The sequence below is a fragment of the Sesamum indicum genome, linkage group LG6, assembly GCF_000512975.1.
Source record: "Sesamum indicum cultivar Zhongzhi No. 13 linkage group LG6, S_indicum_v1.0, whole genome shotgun sequence".
NCBI classification, from domain to species: domain Eukaryota; kingdom Viridiplantae; phylum Streptophyta; class Magnoliopsida; order Lamiales; family Pedaliaceae; genus Sesamum; species Sesamum indicum.
The window spans coordinates 140204-141821 of NC_026150.1; the positions used below are offsets into that span (position 1 = coordinate 140204).

At 37.9% G+C, this 1618-nt stretch overlaps 1 protein-coding gene across 1 annotated transcript in view; it reads right to left on the reverse strand.

The window, feature by feature from the left end:
• Positions 1-1509, reverse strand: part of LOC105162992 (pto-interacting protein 1) — a 3920-nt gene extending 2411 nt beyond the window's left edge. The window contains exons 1-2 of the mRNA XM_020694706.1: positions 1097-1509; positions 386-545 (exon numbers count right to left, since the gene is read on the reverse strand). Of these exons, the coding sequence (XP_020550365.1) occupies positions 386-503 (118 nt within the window). The 5' untranslated portion in view covers positions 504-545; positions 1097-1509. The remainder of the gene's footprint in view (positions 1-385; positions 546-1096) is intronic.

Genomic DNA, 1618 nt, shown 5'->3' on the forward strand with positions numbered 1-1618 from the left:
AGAATAACTGATCTTAGTTTTTACTAATTTTCTTGGTAACAACGAAACAAAGCGAATCATGATGCCCAAAATAACAAAGTACGCTTTTGTATGAACAAACAGAATGCTTTTGCAAGCATAAAACCACCTAATCAGGGACCCTGATTGAATCAACACCTCTGACTTGTCCTAATACACAAAGCGTTAGAACCTAAAACCTAATGATCCTTCGGAGAGTTGAGAAGCCAACAGCTAAGGTCCCAGATATGAACAGGAAGGTCGAGTTCACAATTTCAAACATCAAGCATATAAACTTCATGAAAGCTAACCAAGAAAAACACCACACTCAGAGCAGGTTAAAATGCACATAAAGATAAAAGATATATTAAGCTGTCGGGTGCAAGACATGAACCACTAACTATAGGGGCTGTTGAATTACCAGCTGAATTTTTTACTGTGTACTCGCCTCCACCATCAGCATGTTTGTTGATCTCATCCTCTTGGCAACAGCTAAAACAACTCATATTCTTTCCAGCAAAGGATCTCCTTCAATGTGCTTTTCTGTCCTATGAGCAAGAAGAGAAGCTCATAACGTATTTTTTTAAATCTTGAAAAATGATCTCAAGGAGATGTGTGGTGTTACTGGTGTATTGGATTAAAAAAGCATACAAGAATCAGCCGAAAGGTCAAATATCACCCTTGAAAGAAGGACATTATGCAGTTAGTCCATAGATCTAAGTCAGATTATCCTAATTTTAGAGCTGTGACTCTGCGTAGACATTTATATGCTAATGTAAATGAGAGCAAGGATTGTGTAAATGACAAAGATGAGTGTGGAGAGCAATTACTAATTTAGTTGGCAGCCCAAGGTTTTTACTGGACTATATATGTACCAGGGACATGGAACCTGTGTGCGAGTGAGATAATTGTAATTGTAAATGTAATTTACAGCACGAAACCCATATAAATACAAAAGTTTCAGCAAGAGAGTAAACGAAGCATGTTCCAGAATTAGCCGCCAAAAATCAGACAGACAACAAGCATTGCGTCATCCCTTTTTGAAGCAATGCACGTTAATTACTGAAAGACTAGTATTATTAATACATGGGAAGGGTACCAAAGTTATTCCCAGGTTGGCAAATCAGCTCCTTGTTGTGGGGGACTGTACTCAAAAGCATCAGCGTTAAATAATCTGCTTAATGTTAGTGTATGAATATGTAGAAAGGCAAGTTGAAGAAGAGCGTATCATTATCACTGAAATTTGGTATAAAGGAGAATGGTATGGTATGCGCAAGTGAAGAGCTAGTCCGGGAAGGAGGTGGGACAGAAAGGGATGTGGGATAGCATGCAATTATATGGAGTAGTAAAACAAACATGAGGAGGGAGTTGAGGTTGAAATCAGTTGGCACTGGACAGAAGAGAAGGAAGTAATAGATGAAGAAATTCATTCATTCATGTGAAAAAGGGATTTGACACTAGTCTAGTATTAATTTAAAACAACAAAAAAAAAAGGGGGGGAAAATAAGAAATGAGAGCGATTGATGAGAAACAATACCCAGTAAAGCAGAGAATGATGGACTAACGGAGGCGGAGCAATACACAAATTTTAACTGAAATCCAATCTGTGCAACGCCAAAAA